Below are 19,863 nucleotides of genomic sequence, written 5' to 3'. Positions count from 1 at the left end.
GGAGGACTTGATTGTGACGTTGAAGTCTTCGAGGATGGATATAGAGACATTGATTCCTCTAGAGGGAGGATCTAGAATCGAAGGTCACCGTTGAACAGTAGTGGGTCATCCATTTAAGACAGAAATGAGCAGAAACTTCCACCTTCGGAGGATGATGCGTCTTTGCGACTCTTCGTCAAGGGCGGCGGAAATGGAATCTTTGAGTGGTTGAGGCTGAGGTGGACAGACAGACAAGGGGCTGATGAGAAGGCAGAGTAGTTAGTCAGATCAATCACAACCACGTTGAGTGCAGAGCACATTTGATGTGGCTGCATATGTTTGCAGGATTTCATCAGGCACCAGCTCCCAGAGGTTTGTGAGGGAGACTTTGCAAAGGTAGCAGAACTGGGAGTGAACTGCCCCATCTTAATGCAGCGCCTGGGTTGATGTTAGAGCATCTGTCCAGTACTATCCTTTTCTCCCGTTTCACAAGCAGTTAAACATCCTTAGGGTGGGAGCAACAATTGGATAAGAAGGGCGGGTTTCCTCCCCAAAGGAAATTAATCAGGTAGTTTGTGTTTAAATGTACCTGGTCATTTCATTGTCACTGTTAATAAGGTGAACCTTTTATAAAGATATCCAGATCATTGATTTCACTGTATTTACATTCCACGGCAGAGTGGGATCTGAACTCGCGTCCCTGGAGTTTCAGGCCAGGCTCTGGATTACTCAGCTGGTGACATCACCCCCCTGAGCCTCAGTTTCCCTCACCCAGATTCCCTTCTCTCCTTGCTGCAGCCTGCACCCAAATCCCAGGCAACAGACACATCATTTCCTCCCTCAACAGCCCAGGGAAACCACCATAAAATAATTCAATGAAAAGCATTTCAATCTTAGAATAATTTTATTAACTATAATATAAATAACAAATAAAATAAATAAATAAAACTTAAACCAGCATGAGACATCAAGACAGACACTGACATTTATAGACATCCTTAAAACAGATGTAATATTTTTATATGTCCTATATTCTGCCACAGCTGATGTGGAACAGTGGAATGCTTTGCGTAGAAATTGTCACTGGATGAAACTAAATGATTTCTCTGCCTGCAGATTGGTGAGTGGGTGATTCAGGTAGCTGAGAGAACATGGTGTCTCCACTGAAACTCCCCAGAAACCCAGAAAGCTCCCAATGTTCAACTTAAGTGACGAGCAGATCACATCCCATTCAAAAAGACCCAGTACACGAAACAGGCTAAATTATTCAATGCTGGGTACTTTTGTGTGGGAGCTGATTCATACTGTTCACAGAATAAATTATTTTTTGTTGGTGAGGTGGTAACCAGTCACAGTGTAGAAAAGTTACATCTTCCTCCCCAAAAAGGTGACCAGTCAGATTGGAAGTGTGGAAAGCAAGTTGACTGTGGGGAGTTTGACTGAGTTTTCTCACCAATCTGGAAGCTCAGAGCCTTAACCATTTAGAACCCACATAGATGTACCAGATATGCCTCACAGATATTATAAGGCATTGGCCAGACCCCACAAGGATCAATAACTGGCCTCATGAGCTAAATGGTCTGAATATCAGACCCCATACCTCACTTGTTACCTCTTGGGGTTGTCTACTTATATTCTCCCTGAGGAGTACTTGATTCAATAAGAGAAACATATTTAAATATAAAATAAATACCGTGCCATAAAACAGAAAACAATCAGCTTATCTTGAGAGTTCAGACATGACATGGAATGTCCAGAACGTGCTCTATAGGACAATATGCCCCATTCAGTGTTTGCTGCCTTCCAGTCTGGAAACATTGACCAGTTGCCATTCACCAGGTTCCTCACAAGGCGAATATTCCGAAGAAGGTTTTTCCCTGAGCACTGTCCACATAGCGCACCACCATCTCGTTGACCCTGGAGAAGATATGGTCTCCCTCCTCAAACTGGAAGATGGCCCCCTGGTAGGAGGTCTTGTACCAGTGCTGCTGGTGTGGACCATAGTGGCAGACCGACTTGGTGGCCTTCAGGAGCAGGTTTTCTTCCGGGTAGCTGACAGAGAGCGAGGAGACGTTGTGGCTGAGGTAGGTGGCCTCATTCCGGCAGCCTTTGCCGTGAAACACCACCTGGGTGTAGACAAAGTACTGGCCGGGGGTCTTGATGACCAGGCCGTTGTTCTCGAAGTCGACACCCTCGGTGAAGGTGGAGTCCGTGTCTTTCTGCCAGACCACATCCTTGCCTCTGATGGTTGGTGACGCTGTGGGAGAGACGGAGGACGTTAGCATGGGATGGCCTCAAGTCACATTTTCCTTCCCAACTCGAGCTCCCTTTGGTCTGTTATAGCTTTCTAGCATGGACCAAATGTTGCAGGTGGACAGTCAGAGACTTTTCCCCAGTGCCACAATGGCTAACATGAGGGGACATAATTTTAAGGTGATTGGAGGAAGGTATAAGGGGGATGTCAGGGGTAAGTTGTTTTTTTTTTACACAGTGGTTGGGTGCGTGGAACGCACTGCTAGCAGAAGTTGTGGGGGCAGATACATTAGGGGCATTTAAGAGACTCAGATAGACACATGAATGAATGAAAAATAGGGGGCTATGTGGGAGGGAAGGGTTAGATAGATCTTAGAGCAGGATAAAACGTCGGCACAACATTGTGGGCCGAAGGGCCTGCACTGTGCTGTAGTCTTCTATGTTCTATGAGAGGTGGACAGCAGTGGCCGACCAACTGGACTCAGCCCACACCAGCAGCACAGAGCACACTCATCCGGTCCTCTCTTGCATGGGGCATCACAGTGATGTCATACAGCATGCCAACAGGCCCTTCAGCCCATCGTGTGAGTGCTGAGCATCAAAGCACCATTGACACCAACGCAATCCCATTTTATTCTCCCCACATTCCCATCATCTTCCCCCACCCCCCCCCTCCCTGATTCTACCGCTCACTTACAAAACAATTAACCCACCAAGCCCGCACTTCTGTGGGAAGTGGGAGGAAACCGAAGCACCTGGGTCGGGGTGGGGGGGGGGCAAGAGAACCCGGGGCAGTCACGGGGAGAATGTGCAAACTCCCCACACAGACAGCATCGGAGGTCGGGATCGAACCCCTGTCTCAGGAACTGTGAGGCAGCGGTTCGACCAGCCGCACTACCAGATTTGCTGTTCACCCTTCCCAGCCGCCGAGCGCTGGCGCCAGCAGTCTCCTACCTGTGAGGTGAGCCGCGATCTTCGCTCTCTCCGCGCCCCCAACTTGCTTCATGAACTGTTCCAGATCTGGAAGGGGAAAGCGGAAGTGTGAGTGGAGGTGAGGGGAAAAAAGAGGGGGCAAGAGGAGAGGAAACAGACGGAGGGAGAAACAGGGCGAAGGAGTGAGCGAGAGAGAAGAGGGTGCAAGAAAGGAGCGAGAGTGAGAGAGGGGTGCAAGAAAGAGAAAAGGGGAGAAGCAGAGTAAAAAAAAGAGGAGAAAAGGGGAGAAGCAGAGTAAAAAAAAGAGGAGAAAAGGGGAGAAGCAGAGTAAAAAAAGAGGAGAAAAGGGGAGAAGCAGAGTAAAAAAAAGAGAAAAGGGGAGAAGCAGAGTAAAAAAAGAGAAAAAAGAGAAAAGGGGAGAAGCAGAGTAAAAAAAAGAAAAAAGAGGAGAAAAGGGGAGCAGAGTAAAAAAAAGGGAAAAAGAGGAGAAAGAGGGGGCGAGGGAGGGGAGAAAGAAGAGAGAGAGAAGGGGAAGAGAAGAGGAGATAGGGAGAGAAGAGGGGGGAGAGAGGGCAAGAGAGTTAGAGAGCGGGAGACGGAGAGAGCGGGAGACGGCAAGAGAGAAAAAGAGAAAGCGAGAGACAGGGCGAGAGAGACGGCACTCAGCGAGAGTGTGAGGGGCAAGGAGGTAGGGGGGAGACTGCCCGTGGAGGGGACACTTACCGTTGCTGGCCTTGAACCTCTCCGCTGCCGGCTCCGAGCCCCCTGACTCGTCCTGTAAGCAAAGGAAACAGCGGCGGATGAGAAGGTGAAGTGAACCCCAGACCTCCAGGTAACCCGAACCCCGACCCGCTTCAAGCAAGAGGTCCGCCGGGGGACAACGATCCGAAGACACTCACACACGGGCACCTACCTGTTGCGTTGGGAGCACTCTCATCTGAGACAGCAGCAGGTAAGAGGTGACGGCGACCAAGCCCAGCACGGCCACGGCGCAGAGAGCTTGCCAGAGGCAAGTCCTCTTGTTCGGCTCCCTGACCAACAGCACTCTCCCGCTCTCAGGGTCCATCTGTATCTTGTCCTGGTTCATGATCCCGGTATCTGTCGAAGCTCCTGTGAGGTATCTCTCTCCGAGTGTATGTGTGTGTATCTGTTGGGTCTCAGTCGATCCGCTCTATATATGCTGGGGGCTCTGGAATAACCTACGGGTAGGCGTGATGTAATCGGAAAGGGAAGCTCTCGGCGGAATGGAAATGTGGCTTGCCCCGCTGCCCATGTAACTCCCGGCCCGCCCCCTAGCTTCCTCTCTGATCTGCGGACCAGACTCAGCGTTTCGACGGTGCGTTCAAACGCCGCTTGCAAACAAAAAGAGTCCCCCGGGGCACGTTAAACTGTGGTTTAATCAGGCACCGTGGGTCAACAGCATGCACTGGGGCCGTCACTCACACTGTAGTGGGGCCTGGACGTCCGGGGGGTGCCAGGGCACTGATGGACACACACACACACACACACACACACACACACACACACACACACACACACAGAGGGAGTGCGTCCCATTCCCCCAGACACAGGTGAATCTCTGGAATTCTTTACTCGCTGGGATTGTGGAGGTAGGATCACTGGAGGGTATTTAAAGAGGAGGTAAATAAATTTGGGGGAAGATGAGGGGGGTGGGTGACATGTGCTGCACAGAAGAGGCGACCTGGGGCAGATCAGCCATGATGGGAGTGAATGGTGGGATAGGATTAAAGGGCCCGAGTGGTCTATTCCTCCTCCCGCCTTCTTGTGTCCCTCCTGACCCTTAAAGGGCCACAACTGAATACTTGGTCACTCAACACCCACCGCCCACTTCCCCCACCACTACCCTGTTATTTGTGGGATCTTGCTGTGCACAACATGGCGGCCATCTTTCACCCTTGGACTGTGTTTGGGGGATATTTCATTGGCCGTACGGCGCTTTGGGGTGCGGGGTGCTGGCAAGAGGACCGCAGAAACACAACCTATTTAATAATTTCCAGAGGAACTTGCAGTGATGCATCGCTGGTGTCGTGAAGGCCAGCAAGTTAGGCATGGTGTGGGAGGGGAAAGATCTGGTTGTCGTGGGAGCCAGTGACATAAGTGGTAGGAGTGTGGGCAATCAGCATCCAAACTGTGAGGATCGAAATTATTACCTGAACCACATGCAAATTAACTTTGGCTAAATATATCAGAGAGCTGAGTTGGTGACGTAGAGTTCAGTGTGTGAGAAATGGAGCATTGGGGAGCTGTTCCACTGGGATGGACTTCACTTGAATCGAGCTGGGACCAGTGTCCCAGTGAATCATATAACTAGAGCTCTAGATATGGCTTAAGATAAGTAGTGGGGATGAGCTCCAGATTTTGGAAGGTCACAGAAAAAGGATGGAGAGTGTATGGTAGGAAACTGGTTAATGTGAGCAAACCTGCCAAGAAGGAACGTAGAACATAGAACAGTACAGCACAGGAACAGGCCCTTCGGCCCGCAATGTCTGTTCTGAACATGAGGCCAAAGATTTGGGCATGGAAAGTTCCAATTAGAGCAGGAACAGAGGATAAAGATCTCCTTATCTGAATGCACGCGACATTTGAGATACAGATGAATTACCAGAAATAAATGGGCCCAATCCAATGGCTAATACAGTGATGTGGTTGCAAAGTGAGCAAGGTTGGGAAGTCAGTATCCCAGGACGGTTAACTGTTGGAAGAGGTGAATGGAGGGTGGGGGGTGCGGTGGCAGGGATGGGGTGCCAGTCTTGACAGTAAAGGGAGAAGGGCAAAAGAGAAAAAGGATCACAGGTCAGAAAATCTCGAAGTAGAACCAACTGGGGTGGAGCTGAGGGACCCCACGGGGCAGAACAACGTGGTGGGAGTTACCTCTAGGGCCCCAGTCTGTAGTTGCAATGTATCGGTCATGAGGTTGGAGGTGCATGTGATGTGGACAACACTGTAATCACAGGACACTTTGCATGTAGACTGTGTAAACCAAAGCATCAGAAATAGAGTCACACTGCATGGAAACAGGCCCTTCAGCCCACTTAGTACATGCGGGCCATCAAGCACACCATTTACACTAATCCTACACTAACCCATTTGATTGTCCCCATATTCTCACTGCGCAGATTCTAACACTCACCGACGCACTCGTGGTCAGTTAACTTCCCAACCAGCACATCTTAGGGATGTGGGAGGAAACCGGAGCACCCGGGGGAAACTCACACAGTCACAGAGAGACCGTGCAGAATCCCACACAGACAGCACCCGAGGCCAGGGTCGAACCTCGGTCGCCAGAGCTGTGAGGCAGGGGCTCGACCTGGAGGACAGGTTCATTGACGGTGTTAACTGTTGGTTTCCCGAAATCAGTTTGTTGAGGAACTAATGAGGGGACTTGTGATTAGAGATCTGGTATTGTGCCAGTTTAGTGAATGATCTGATGATTAAATGGGGTTGGGGGAGACCAAGCAGAATATGGTGGAATTTTCTATAAAGATCAAAAGTAATTAAGTTCAACCTCATACTGGGATCTTAGATCTATAAAAAACAAGCTTCATTGGTATACGATGCGAGATGGCTATGGTAGATTGGAGAACTAGATGTTAAAACAGGAAACAAGCAATAGTTGACACTTAGAGGATGATTATTATCAGTATACAATCAATACACGGCTCATTAAGGCACAAAACCCAGTTGGAAAAGTAGTCCCGCTGAGACTAAGTGGAGTTGTTTTGCCAAACAGAGCAGGAAGCTTGAGGAATGGGAAAGAAAATCAGAATGCGGGAAACAAGGACCAATAAACTGTCCAAGGAAAGTCGATCTCGGGAGTAATGTATTCAGTAATATGAAAGCAGGCCGCAAAAACTTATACAGATGTGTAAGAAGGAAAAAGATGACCAGAGGTTATTATTGGTGCCTTGCAGATGGAGGCAGAAGAAATTACAGAGACACAAGAGATTCCAGATGCTGGAATATGGGGCAACACACAATCTGCTGGAAGAACTCAGCGGGTCGAGCAGCATCTGTGGGGGGGAAGGAACTGTCGATGTTTTGAGTTGGAACCCTGCTTGAGTGGGGAGGGGAGATGGCCAGTATACAGAGGAGAGGGGGAGTGGTGAGATAGGAGCCTGAGGTGACTGGTGGACTGAGGAGGGGTGGAAGACCACAGGCAAGCCTTTTACTCTCTCTCTGTCTGCCTCCATCACCTGCCACTGTCTCCCAACTCCACCCTTGCTCTCCTCCCCTACCTGCTGCAACATGTCTGCACTTTACAGCATGAGAGACCCGGGTTCAATTCCGGCCGCTGTCTGTGAGGAGTTTGTACGTTCTCCCCGTGTCTGCATGGGTTTCCTCCCACATTCCAAAGAAGTACGAGTTAGGAAGCTGTGGGCGTGCTACGTTGGCACCAGAAGCGTGGCAACACTTGTGGGCTGCCCCCAGAACACTCTACGCAAAAGATGCATTTCACAGTGAGTTTCGATGTACATGTGGCTAATAAAGAGATCTTATCTTATCTTATCTTTCACCCCTGCTCAGTCCACCAGTCACCTCAGACCCCTGTCTCACTGCTCCCCCTCTCCTCTGTGCACCGGCCACCTCCCCCTCTCCACTCAAGCAGGGTCCCAACTCAAAACATCGACAGTTCCTTCTCCCCCCACAGATGCTGCTCGACCCGCTGAGTTCCTCCGGCAGATTGTGTGTTGTTGCAGAAGAAATTGCAGTGGGAATAAAGAACTGGGGAGAAAAATAAACGTGGAATTTTCATCCATCTCCCAGAAAACGTCCCAAACGTCAGGTCTGGAGGGAATGCAGAGCTGAAGGAAATTAGTATCAGGAAAAACAAAGAAATGGACAAATTAAAGGGATTGAAAGCCAATAAGTCTCCATGAGCAGATGAGCCAGCTTCTCAAGGTTCTCAAGGGGAGACCATGGAGATAAAGGAATTACCTCTTGTTATCTTTCAAAACTCCAGAGATCCATTGTGGACTGAGGAGGAACAAATGTAACCCACTGGTTTGGAAAGGGAACGGGGGGGTGGGGGGGGGCGAGTGCGGTGGGGGGAGGGAGAAAAAATCTGGGGAACTACAGACCAGCTAATCTGACATCAGTAGTAGAGGAAATGTTAGAAACTATTATTAAGGAAGTGGTAACGGAAGATTTAGAAAATAATCGTCTGATTAGCAAAGTCAACATGGAGTCATGAAAGTGAAAATGCATTTGATAAGTTTTTTAGAGGTTCACAGATTATAACTAGCAGGGGAAGCACCGGCTGCTGTGTATTTGGGTTTTCAGAAGGTCTTTGTTAAGTTGCGAAACAAGGGGTTCGTAAACAAAAGTCGAGCGCTCAGTATTGGGAGTAATTCATTGGTGTGGAATGAGTTCTGGGCATCGGACGGAAAACAGGGAGTGGGAATAAAGAAGTTATTTTCAGACTGGGAAGCTGTGTCTAGTGAAGTGCTGAGGCTTCAGTAGTTCATCATCTGATTTGGAACAAGTGTAATGCATCCAAAACAACAGGCAAAAAGCAGCGAGTCAGGCACCATCAGTAGAGAGGAACAGACAGTCGACGTTTTGGTTTGGGACCCTTCATCTGTAATATATCCAACATCCATCATCAGAGATCCTGACCATCCGGGCTGTGCCATCTTCTCGCAGCTCCCATCTGGCAGGAGGTACAGCAGCCTGAAGTCCCACACCACCAGATTCAGGAACAGCTACTTCCCTTAAATCATTCGGTTCTTGAACCGACTGGCACAACCCTAATCACTACAGTTTAGGAGCACTATGAAAACTTTGATCACTTTGCACTAAAATGGACTTTTTTTGTTCTAAGTGTGATCTTTATCATAAAAAGTGGGTATAATTTATGTTTAATTTATGTTTTTCTTGTGAATGCTGCTTATCTGATGCTCTGTGCCTGTGAAGCTGCTGCAAGTAAGTTTTTCATTGCACCTGTGCACACATGGACTTGTGCAGATGACAATTAACTCGACTTTTGATTTTTTGATCCAAGTTTGTTCCGGGGTTGTGAGGAAGAACCAGAGGGGCTTCAGGAGGATATCGACTGGCTGACTGAATGGGCAAGGATACGGCAGATGGAAAACAATGTGGAAGGATCTGAGGTCATCCAGTTGGTAGTAAAAACAGAAAAAGTAATGCAGGAAGAGAAAGCAAGTTTTGCTTTATTGCAAGAGGAAGCGATTTCAAGAATAAAGACATCCCAATGAAACACAGGGCTCTGGTGAGACTGCATCTGATAGAAAACAGAACAGCACAGCACAGAACAGACCCTTCGGCCCACCATGTTTGTGCTGACCATGATGCCAATTTAAAGGACACATTTTCCAGCACACAGTCTATATATACTCCCGTTCCCTGCCTGTTTAAGTGTCTGTCTAAATGCATCTTAAATACTGCTGTTGTATCTGTATAAACCATGCAGCACATTTCAGGGACCTACCTCTCTCTGTGTAAAAAAATGTGCCTCGTAAATCTTTAAACTTCCCCCCACTCCCCTGAAACCTCTGACCTCCAGTATTTGACATTTCCATCCAGAGAAAAAGACCTTGACTCTCCACCCTATCTGTGCCTCCCATAATTTTATAGACCGATCAGGTCTCCCCTCAGCCTCCCGGAGAAGACAACACAAGTTTGCCCAACCCCTCCTAATCCAGGCAGCATCCTGGGGAACCTCTTCTGCACCCTCCCCATTCTTCCTGTAATAGGGGCAAACCGAACTGCACCCAGTACTCTGGTGGAGTCCAGCGCATGGACGAGTTGGGCTGAAGGGCCTGTTTCCATGCTGTAAGCTTGAGGAACAGCACCTCATCTTCTGTCTGCAGCCTGTAGGACTCAAGTGCTGGATTCAACAGATATCTTGCTTTCCCTGTTCTTCTCAGCACCAATCAGTTCTGCTGTAAGGGAACGGATCTGTAATATTAACTGCTGGGCATTCCCAATGTTTCCCTCTTGGGTTTAGGTCTCACCCACAGCTCAGACCTGCATTACCACCTATTGCATCAGCCACACACAGCAGAATCACCTTCGCAATCCTTGTCTCCTCCCATGAGAGACATTTCCTTTGTCCTATCCATCCAAACCCCACCCCCTCCACCCTCCCTGCAATTTAAAACAAACTTGTTTCCTTCCATCTGGTGAAGGGCCTTCAGCCTGAAACATTGACGCTTGTTTCTCCCCCCACAGATACTGCCTGACTTGCTGGGTGTTCCCAGCATTTCTGTTTTCGTTTTGGATTTCACTGCAAGTTTTTGATTTTCAGTGACTCTTCCTCTGTTTCTCTTCCCCTTTCGCCATGTTTCTCTCTCTCATGGGTCGAAATTTGCCTTGCGTCACATGCTCTGAGCAGGTGATAAATTTAGCTTTGACTTGTGGCGTTCAGAATCAGAATTAAATTTATTATCACTGAATTAAGTGACATGAAATTTGTTGCTTTGAAGCAGCAGTACAGTGCAAAGGCATACAAATTACTATAAATTAAAAAATAAATAAATAGTTCAAAACAAAAAGGAATAATGAGGTAGTGTTCATGGGTTCATGGACTGTTCAGGAATCTGACGGCGGAGAGGAAGAAGCTGTTCCTGATTCGTTGAGTGTGGGTATTAAGGCTCCTGTACCTCCTCCCCGATGGTGGTAATGAGAAGAGGGCATGTCCCGGGTGGTGAGGGTCCTTAGTGATGGATGGCACCTTCTTGGGGCACCGCCTCTTGAAGATGTCCTCGATGGTGGGGAGGGTTGTGTCATGATGGAACTGGCTGAGTCTACAACCCTCTGCAGCCTCTTGCGATCCTGTGCATTGGAGCCTCCGTACCAGGTGGTGACACAACCAGTCAGAATGCCCTCCACCGTACATCTGTAGAAACATGTAAGAGTGTTTGGTGACATATTGAATCCCCTCAAACTCCTAACAAAGTAGAGCTGCTGGGTCTAATATTAGATTCCTTCAACTGCTGTGGAGTTTACTTGTACTGGCAAACGGTGCAGTTATTGCTTATGATCGGACAAATGTTGACCTTGTTTCTCACTACGCTTCCTCTGTCACTGCTTCACACATGATAGTTCTCCTCCTCACTGTTGTGTGTTTTCTACACTCACTGTCAATGACTGTAATTCACTGCATCACCTTCACTGGATCTCACTGTCGCTCAATCAGTGTGTCTCACTGATGGGATCACACTCACCGAATCTCCATCACACTCACTCTTTCACACTCAGTGTCTCACTCACTGTACCCCCTCACCATAACTCACTTGTTCCCACTCACTGTCTCACTCTGTCTCACTCTCTCTCTTTCTCACTCACTACCACACTCACTCTATTTCACTCACTCTGTATCACACTCACTGTGTCTCACTCACTGTATCTCACTCTCTCTTTATCCCATTCACTCTCTCACACTCTTTCACACTCACTGTGCTTCATACTTTCACACTCACTCACTGACACACACTCGCCATAACCCACTCTCTATCACACTCACTGACACACTCACCGTACCCCACTCTCTATCACACTCACTGACACACTCACCGTACCCCACTCTCTATCGCCCTCACTGACACACTCACCGTACCCCACTCTCTATCGCACTCACTGACACACTCACCGTGCCCCACACTCTATCAAACTCACTGACACACTCACCAGACCCGCTCTCTCTCACACTCACTGACACACTCACTGTACCCCACTCTCTATCACACTCACTGACACACTCACCGTACCCCACTCTCTATCGCACTCACTGACACACTCACTGTACCCCACACTCTATCACACTCACTGACACACTCACCGTACCCCACTCTCTATCGCGCTCACTGACACACTCACCGTACCCCACTCTCTATCACACTCACTGACACGTTCACCATACCCCACTCTCTATCGCACTCACTGACACACTCCCCGTACCCCACTCTCTATCGCGTTCACTGACACACTCACCGTACCCCACTCTCTATCACACTCACTGACACGTTCACCGTACCCCACTCTCTATCACACTCACTGGCACACTCACCATACCCCACTGTCTATCACACTCACTGACACACTCACCAGACCCCACTCTCTATCACACTCACTGACACACTCACTGTACCCCACTCTCTATCACACTCACTGACACACTCACCAGACCCAACTCTCTATCACACTCACTGACACACTCACCGTACCCTACTCCCTGAGTCTCTCAGTCTCACATTCATCCTCACTCACTGTGCCCAGCATTGAATCTCACTGTGTGTGTCTCATTCTCCTTGCCTAGTATTGCTCTGACACCAACAGTTTCTCCCAATTCCAGGTCCCGTCTCACCACTTCTCTTTCTCACTTGTTCATTTTCAGAACAGATTCAAGCACATTGGAATCACCAGAGTCTGTCGCCACCCTTCCACCACACTGTGACTCCTCTATGCTCAAATACACTCGGGCTGTGGGAATAAGAGGCAGGACTCAGTCTGCCACCGTACTTTATTCCCATGAATATTATGAGCTCTCATTGAGGGCCAACACTCTACATACAGAATTCAACAAACAGCTTAAATGTTCACTGAAGAAGGTGTAGTAAGAATACAGAACTATACACTCCAAGTACAATCCAAAGTGCCACATCAAATCACAGGCCCAAATACAAACTGTACTAAAAAAATAAAGAGAATCATTTTATTCCTGGCTTTGGAGTGTTACTGGCCACGGTATAGTGAAAGAGAAATGGTTACTCTCTGAGTGACCTTGGGTTGTGCCATGTGGGAGTTGGCTTGTGATCAGCCTTGTGACATGACCATTCAGATCTGATGGTTTTACCATGTCAAGTGAGAGCATTCACAGAGCTGAAAGTGGGGCATCTACCGGTCACTGCACATCTCAAGAGGGACAATTACCTTCCGACTGATTTACGAGGACGTTGCCAGGACTTGAGGGCCTGACTCACAGGGAGAGCTCGGCCAGGCGAGGAAATTATTCCTCGGAACGTAGGAGATGACAGGGTGATATTACAGAGGTGGATAAAATCCTGAGGGGCACAGACAGGGTGAATGCACAAAGTCCTTTTCCCAGAGTAGGGGAACTAAAAACCAGAAGGCACAGGTTTAAGGGGAGAGAGGAAAGATTTAAAAGAGGCAACTTCTTCATGCAGAGGGTGGTGGGTATATGGAACGAGCTGCCAGAGGAAGTGGTTGAGGCAGGTACAATAACAACATTTTAAAGGGATTTGGACAGGTACATGGATAGGAAAGGTTTAGAGGGATACGGCCCAAACACGGGCAAATGGGACTGGCTTAAGTGGGCACCTTGGTCAGCATGGATGAGTTGGGCTAAAGGGCCTGTTTCCATGCTATGGATTCAGCTTTGTGGGAATTAGCCTGTGATTGGCCACAGGGTGGTGTGGAAGGTTCGGGTTTACCGCCCACCCAAGGCGGATCTGGCCACTGGAGAGCGAAAGAGGCGCAGTTCATGTCTGTCTGACCGTGCCTTGTAGTTTAGCAGCAATCAGCCGGTGTCCAATGATCTCCTGATGGGACCACTCAGGGCCTGTCGGCTTCGAGGAGGCAGGGCAGTGTTTACCCACAGCTGTACCTCCACAGAGTCTGTTGTACCCATCCAATGTGGAAGGAAGCCACTTGGCCCATTAAGTCTATACTAGCAATCTCACTCCCTCACTAACTTTCCCTGTAACCTATTCCCATCAACTTCCCCCAAATTCTAGCCCTCATGTAGACTCGAGAGGCAATTAGAGCACAGAAACAGGCCCTTCAGCCCACCGAGTCTGTGCTAACCATCAACCATCCATTAACACCAATCCTACATAAATCAGCCCCCCCCCCCCCACATTCTCATCAAATCCCTCCCAGATTCTGCCCCTCACCCACACACTGGGGGCAATTAACCTACCGACCCGCACGTCTTTGGGAAACCCATGTAGTCACAGGGAGAACGTGCAAACTCCACACAGGCAGTGCCTGAGGGTAGGATTGAACCCGGGTCTCTGACGCTGTGAGGTAGCGACTCTACCTGATGTGCCACTGGACCGCTGAGTAGTGAGACTCTTCGGCCTTCGAACCTTCGGGGCATCAGCGAGAAATTGGATCAATAAAAGTCTCATGAATTGCAGTTTTTTTGTTTCCTGAAGATATATTTGGAGAAAGAATGGTGCTTTAACATGACACATAGCTATGTCATAGTTATCTGGAACGCTCTTTGCAAGGTGCAGTTTCCTCTGCACCCTATCTTTAGCATTCAGTTGACACATTTTACATTCAATTCTTTTCTGCTCCACTCTGGTGGTTAACCTGCAGAATTCATGACTTGTGTAAAAGATACTGTCAGCAGAATTCTGCACAAAACTTCCTGACTCCGAAAAGAGAATGCAGCCAGCAGAGAAACGTTTGATTGCAAGGTCTCCAGGAGGTAACACTACACTGCTACAGGGCTTGACTTGAATGCCCAGAGCTTGAAATCCTAACTGACGATGTATTAAAGTTTGACGGCAACGTGGTGGGTAGATTGTTAGAAAAAACCTCAAGAGGAGAATGGGGTTTTCTTGAGTTCCAGAGATAATTTCACTGAAACAGATGAACTTATGGGACTTCCATGATGGAGGTGGAGATGGCATTTCCCCTGGCAGGGTCGGCTTGAACCTAAAAAGGGTGCAGAGGAGATTTACGAGGATGTTGCTGGGACTCGAGGGACTGAGTTACGGAGAGAGGTTGAGCAGGTGGGGACTTTGTTCACTGGAGCGTAGGAGAATGCGGGGTGACCTTATAGAGGTGTGTAAAATAATGAGGGGGATAGACAGGGTGAATGCATGCAGTACTTTTTCCGGGGTTGGGGAACCAAAAACTAGACAGCGTAGGTTTAAGGTGGGAGGGGAGAGATTTAATAGAAAGCTGAGGGGTGACTTTTTCACCCAGAGGGTGGTCCGTTTATGGAATGAACTACCAAAGGAAGTGGTTGAGGCAGGTACATTAACATTTACAAGGTGCTTAGACAGGTACATGCGTAGCAACACACACAAAAAGTGCAGGAGGAACTCAGCAAGTCAAGCAGCATCTATGGAGAGTCCTGATGAAGGGTCTCGTCCCGAAACATCGACTGTTTATTTCCCTCCATAGATGCTACCTGACCTGCTGAGTTCCTCTAGCACTTTGTGTGTGTTGCTCCAGATTCTGGCATCTGCAGAATTTCTTGTGTCTCTGAGGTACATGGGTAGGAAAGGTTTCGAGGGACATAGGCCAAACGCAAGCAAATGGGACTGGCTTCAATCGGCATCTTGGTTAGCATGGACAAGTTGAGCCAAAGGGCCTGTTTCTGTGCTGTATGACTCTGTGACTCAATAAGCAGGGGTCACAGTCACAAGATGGGACTGAGATGGGAAAGTTGCTTCAGACAGAGGATGGTGAAGCTTTTCAAATTCTCCTTCCTAGGCAGCTGTGGAGATTCCGTTGCTGAGTAAATTGATAGATTTAAGATAAGATAAGATATCTTTATTAGTCACATGTACATCGAACCACAAAGTGAAATGCATCTTTTGCGTAGCGTGTTCTGGGGGCAGCCCGCAAGTGTCGCCACGCTTCCGGCGCCAACGTAGCATGCCCACAACTTCCTAACCCGTATGTCTTTGGAATATGGGAGGGAACCAGAGCACCCAGAGGAAACCCACGCAGACACGGGGAGAACGTACAAACTCCTTACAGACAGCGGCCGGAATTGAATCCGGGTCGCTGGCGCTGTAATAGCGTTACGCTAACCGCTACACTACCGTGCCTGCCTTGCTTCACCTGCTATTTTTGGATGTTAAGGCAATCCAGTGATAACAGGGGGAAGTGGTGCTGAGTTAAAAGATCAGTTGTGACCTAATTAGAGAGTGTCATAGAGTCCTAGAGCTTTACAACATGGAAGGAGGCCCTTCAGCCCACCAAATCTGTACTGACCATCAACCACCCATTTACTTTCATGCTACATTAATCCCATTTTCTTTTTCCCCACTATTCCATCAAACCCCCCTGGATTCTGCCCCTCACACGCACACTGGGGACAACTTACAGTGACCAATGAACCCAATGACCCTGCAGAGGTCATTGGGATGTGGGAGGGAACCGGAGCCCCCTGGGGGGAAACCCACACGGCCACTGGGAGAACGTGCAAACTCCTTACGGACAGCGCCGGAGATCGTGATCGAACCCGGGTCGCTGGAGCTGTGAGGGAGCAGCTCTACCCACCGCACCACTTTGGTGTGGGATCTTCCTGAACTATAGGATTACACAGCACGGGGGAGGACATTCAGCCCATCGTCTGGTCTGGCCCTTTGGGAGACCAGCCCAGTTAGCTCGGCTCCTTGCTCCTTCCCCAACTCTCCACAAACTTCATCCAATTCCTTTTTCTGATCTTGGATCAGCCTCCCTCCACCCCCGGGCAGATGTGGTCATCCAATTGCAGCCGCACCAGATGTACTTGTCCATCTCCATCCCGGAAAAGATTTCCCATTTTTCCCCCCTGGCAAGGATCTGGGACCAGAGGTTTCAGCTCCAGAGTTGGACTGGACGTCCACCTTGGAGCAGAGGGAAGTTGAGAGGATCTTTGATGGAAGCCGTGAGTGGTTCAGAGAGGGGTGGAGCAGAGGGAGGTGTTACGGACTCAGTGACAGTCCCTTTAAGATAGAGAGTGTGTGTGTGTGTGTGTGTGGGGCGTGCTTATGTCAATAGAAGATAAAGGACGTAATGACGTTGTTGAAGAAGTCAGAAGAAGAAGGAGAGAGAGAGAGAAGGGAGAGAGACACCAGCCTGCTTGTTTTCTCTATCGATGGATGAGAAACAATAACTGTGTTTGCCACTGAAATCCATGTATGGAAGTTGGAAGTAATCCGGTGGAGTTCACTTTGTTGCTGACCTGTAGAAGGAAACAGGTATTTGTGTGTGGACGACCACGGTTCGGATGCTTTTCGGGGTGAGGAAGTCACTACCGAGTAAACACTGAAGTGTCGTTTGGGTTCCATCGTGGAACATTTGGATTTCGTATGTACTCTCTCTATGTTTTTCTACATCTACATCTTATCTTCAGACAACGGTGGTTGTTGAAGAAGCCCTTGCTCATGTTTCACCTTATGGCTTGCGGAACTGAACTTTAAGAACCATTCAGGAACTGGGAGTTTTGGACTTTGTCACACACACACACACACACGAAGAGTTTAGTTTTGGGGTTAACGTTCGAGGTTTAACATTCTTGAATTCTAACATACTAACATTTTTACTTTTATTTTACGTATTATCATAAGTAGTGATTAATAAAATAGTTTTTAACACTAAATCATGCTCAGTGTGTTTCTTTTGTTGCTGGTTCGTGACAGAAGTTGTTCCCTTGGCGAATGGTTCAAGACCCACGGGGTGGGATTTGGGGAGAATATTTTTACCGATAGGGCAGTGGTGATCTGGAACTCACTCCCTGTGAGGGTTTGAGGAAGACTCAATCAGGGCTTTTAACTGTGAATGAGAGGGGGCCTCTGAGGGAGTTTGGTTTGTGGGCTCTGGGGAGAGACCGATGGAATTCCTCTACCAGGAAGGAACTCGATGGGCCGAGTGACTTCCTTTGCTCGTATGAACTCTACCAATCAGTTTATTTCCATGTCCTCTGATTAGAACATAGAACACAGAACATTACAGCACAGTACATGCCCTTCGGCCCACAATGTTGTGCCAACATTTTATCCTGCTCTAAGATCTATCTAACCCTTCCCTCCCACATAACCCCCAATTTCTCTATCATTCCTGTGTCTATCTGAGAGTCCCTTAAATCTCCCCAGTGTATCTGCCCCCACAACCCCACAAATTATGGACCCTTAAGATAAGATAAGATAAGATAAGATAAGATAAGATAAGATAAGATAAGATAAGATAAGATAAGATAAGATATCTTTATTAGTCACATGTACATCAAAACACACAGTTAAATTCATCTTCTGTGTAGAGTGTTCTGGGGGCAGCCTGCAAGTGTCGCCACGCTTCCAGCACCAACATAGCATGCCCACAACTTCCATATGTAGCTGTGTCTGTTAACAGGAAGCCCCGTTGAACCTCCTTTCAGCCCTTCTCTGCTCCCTGAGCAGTTCTGGGCTCTCTGATTCCTCTGGAGAGGAATTGGTCCAGGGAGGGTCCCGTAAGGAATGTCTGGTGGCCCGAGGGACAAACACAGTCTTGTGAACGGGCACCCGAATCCGTGGTCTTAATGACCCCAGGTGAGGGGCAACACCAACTCACCCTTCCGCCAGCCCTGCTCATTGGGGGCTTCCTCCTCCCCCACCTCCTGCATCAGCCCCCACCCCCCCTTGAGTTCCTCGTCTCCCCACCCCCCCACCGACCCAATCGCCAAGACTCCGCGGGGGGCTGGTCTCGGAGATCTCTCCTCACAGAGCGAACAGTCCGAAGTAGGTCCTCTCCGCCTCTCTGTTGACGAAGGCCACGGAGTTGGGGCTGACCGCGGAGAATATCTGGTCTCCCGCAGACAACTCAAAGGCGGCGCCGTGGTAGGAAGCCTCGAACCAGGTCTCGCCACGCTGGGTGTGCTGGCAGGTGGACGTCAGTGAGCTGAGCAGGGTCTGCCGGCCCTGGTAGCTGGAGGAGAGCCGCTGCAGCTGGTGGCTGAGGAAGACGGGCCTGTCCCCGCAGCCCCGGCTGTAGAAGGACACCTGGCTGTAGATGAAGTAGCGGCCCGGCGTCCTGACAACCAGACCGTTGCCCTTGAACCCCACGCCTGCTGGCAGGGGTCCCCGTTTCCTCCAGGTCACCCTCTTCTTTCCTTGGGAGTTTGGGGAGGCTGCGAGGGAGGAGAGAGAGGTTGGAGGCGACACTCGTGGAGGGGAGGGCGGTGTCTCAGCACGGGACTGTTCACCCGCCATTGTCACACTGAGTCTTCATTACCGGGCATTGGAGAGGGAAGCCAGAATGTGCTTCACCTGTACCTACGTGGTTCACCTGTACCTGCAGAGTGTGCTTCACCTGTGCCTATAGTGGTTCACCTGTACTTACAGGCAGTGCTTCACCTGTACCTATGGGGAGCACTTTACCTGTACCTACAGTACTTCACCTGTACTGACAAACAGTGCTTCACCTGTACAAACAGGGGGTATTTCACCCGCACCTACAGGGGGTACGTCACCTATCTCTGTACATGTGTGACAATAATGTGAATTCACTCCAAACGTCCATGCAACCATTAAGCACCTGTTCCTACTAATCCCTTTCTCCCAACATTCCCAGCAACTCCTCCAGGATTCTACCCCTCACCCCCACACTGGGGGGCAACTTACAGCGGCCAATTAACCCACTGACCCCACCTGTCTTTGGGATGTGGGAAGAAACCGGAACACCCGGTGGGGGTGGGAACCCACGCGGTCACGGGGAGAAGGTGCAAACTCCACACACGGAGAGCGCCGGAGATCGGGATCGAACTCGGGTCTCCGGAGCTGTGAGGCGGTGGCTCTACCTGCTGAGCCACTGGTCCGCTCCAAGGTGACAGGGTTCTGGAACTGCCTGCAGAACCCCTCATCACGCCCCTGCTTGTATCTGGGTGTCAACGTGAAGCGCCATGACCCAGGGAGTCTACTGGAAGGTGGGGATCTCTTTCCTAACCAGCGCAGCCACAACAGGCTGAACGACCTTCGGCGTTGTACATTCCCC

The 19,863-nt window shown here is 49.3% G+C and overlaps 2 protein-coding genes across 2 annotated transcripts in view; both read right to left on the bottom strand.

Annotated features, from left to right (window-relative positions):
• Positions 1–961: 961 nt before the first annotated feature.
• On the bottom strand, positions 962–4,291 carry LOC127586050 (tumor necrosis factor-like). The gene is made up of 4 exons (XM_052043834.1): positions 4,079–4,291; positions 3,889–3,940; positions 3,187–3,252; positions 962–2,236 (listed from the first exon to the last, which is right to left on the bottom strand). Exons 1-4 carry the CDS (start codon positions 4,250–4,252, stop codon positions 1,824–1,826), a joined length of 705 nt encoding a protein of 234 aa, XP_051899794.1. The 5' UTR covers positions 4,253–4,291; the 3' UTR covers positions 962–1,823.
• A 14,276-nt stretch (positions 4,292–18,567) lies between these two features.
• LOC127586086 (tumor necrosis factor-like) overlaps positions 18,568–19,863 on the bottom strand; it is a 4,892-nt gene continuing 3,596 nt past the window's right edge. Inside the window, exon 4 of the mRNA XM_052043895.1 lies at positions 18,568–19,000. Within this exon, the coding sequence (XP_051899855.1) occupies positions 18,591–19,000 (410 nt within the window). The 3' untranslated portion in view covers positions 18,568–18,590. The remainder of the gene's footprint in view (positions 19,001–19,863) is intronic.

This window comes from Pristis pectinata, chromosome 34 (genome assembly GCF_009764475.1).
Source record: "Pristis pectinata isolate sPriPec2 chromosome 34, sPriPec2.1.pri, whole genome shotgun sequence".
Lineage (NCBI taxonomy): Eukaryota > Metazoa > Chordata > Chondrichthyes > Rhinopristiformes > Pristidae > Pristis > Pristis pectinata.
The sequence above is the reverse complement of the archived record's forward strand: the minus strand, read 5'-3'. Positions and strand labels throughout refer to the sequence as shown.

Coding starts and splice junctions, on each gene's coding strand:
- LOC127586050 (XM_052043834.1), bottom strand. CDS start 4,252: ATGAACCAGGACAAGATACAGATGGACCCTGAGAGCGGGAGAGTGCTG. Junction 3,253..3,888: donor GAGGTTCAAGGCCAGCAACG/GTAAGTGTCCCC, acceptor TTCCCCTTCCAG/ATCTGGAACAGTTCATGAAG. Junction 2,237..3,186: donor GATCGCGGCTCACCTCACAG/GTAGGAGACTGC, acceptor TCTCTCCCACAG/CGTCACCAACCATCAGAGGC.